General features: G+C 40.9%; 1 protein-coding gene across 1 annotated transcript; it reads left to right on the top strand.

Annotated features, from left to right (window-relative positions):
• Positions 1–7: 7 nt before the first annotated feature.
• Positions 8–547, top strand: LOC105460085 (the record flags this gene model as incomplete). The annotated part of the gene is made up of 1 exon (XM_011706530.1): positions 8–547. A coding segment is annotated over one exon (540 nt), but the record flags the coding sequence as incomplete, so codon positions are not given.
• Between the last annotated feature and the right edge of the window lie 15 nt (positions 548–562).

Here is a 562-nt window from a genome sequence, read left to right as displayed (position 1 = left end):
CGGTATACGTGGCGGTCTGAGTCAATGTTCCGGCAGATACGTGCGAGCCAACAATAAATATATGTCTACGTACGACCCATCGAAACCATCGTCGTATCTAATGTACTACGATGTAAACAATCTGTACGGCTGGGCAATGTGTCAGCCATTACCCTATGCAGATTTTCGATGGGTCAGCGACATAACAAATTTTAATGTTATGGATATTGCGTTGGATTCGCCGATAGGCTATATTCTCGAGGTTGATCTAGAGTATCCACAGCATTTACACGACGCGCACGTCGACTTTTGTCCAACGCGTGATAAGCCACCTTGTAAGAGGCAAGAAAAGCTCCTCGCGACTTTGCACAATAAGAAGCGATACGTCATACATTATCGCAATTTGCAGCAGTGTACTCGTCACGGCCTCCGTATCACAAAAATTTATCACATATTGCAATTTGCTCAATCTCCATGGCTTCGCGATTATATTGAATTAAATACACAATTTAGAACACAAGCTAACAACGAATTTGAAAAGAATTTATACAAATTAATGAATAATGCAGTATTTAGAAAAACC

This window comes from Wasmannia auropunctata, unplaced genomic scaffold (genome assembly GCF_000956235.1).
Source record: "Wasmannia auropunctata unplaced genomic scaffold, wasmannia.A_1.0 LD329259.1, whole genome shotgun sequence".
In the NCBI taxonomy this organism is placed as follows: Eukaryota; Metazoa; Arthropoda; class Insecta; order Hymenoptera; family Formicidae; genus Wasmannia; species Wasmannia auropunctata.
The sequence above is the reverse complement of the archived record's forward strand: the minus strand, read 5'-3'. Positions and strand labels throughout refer to the sequence as shown.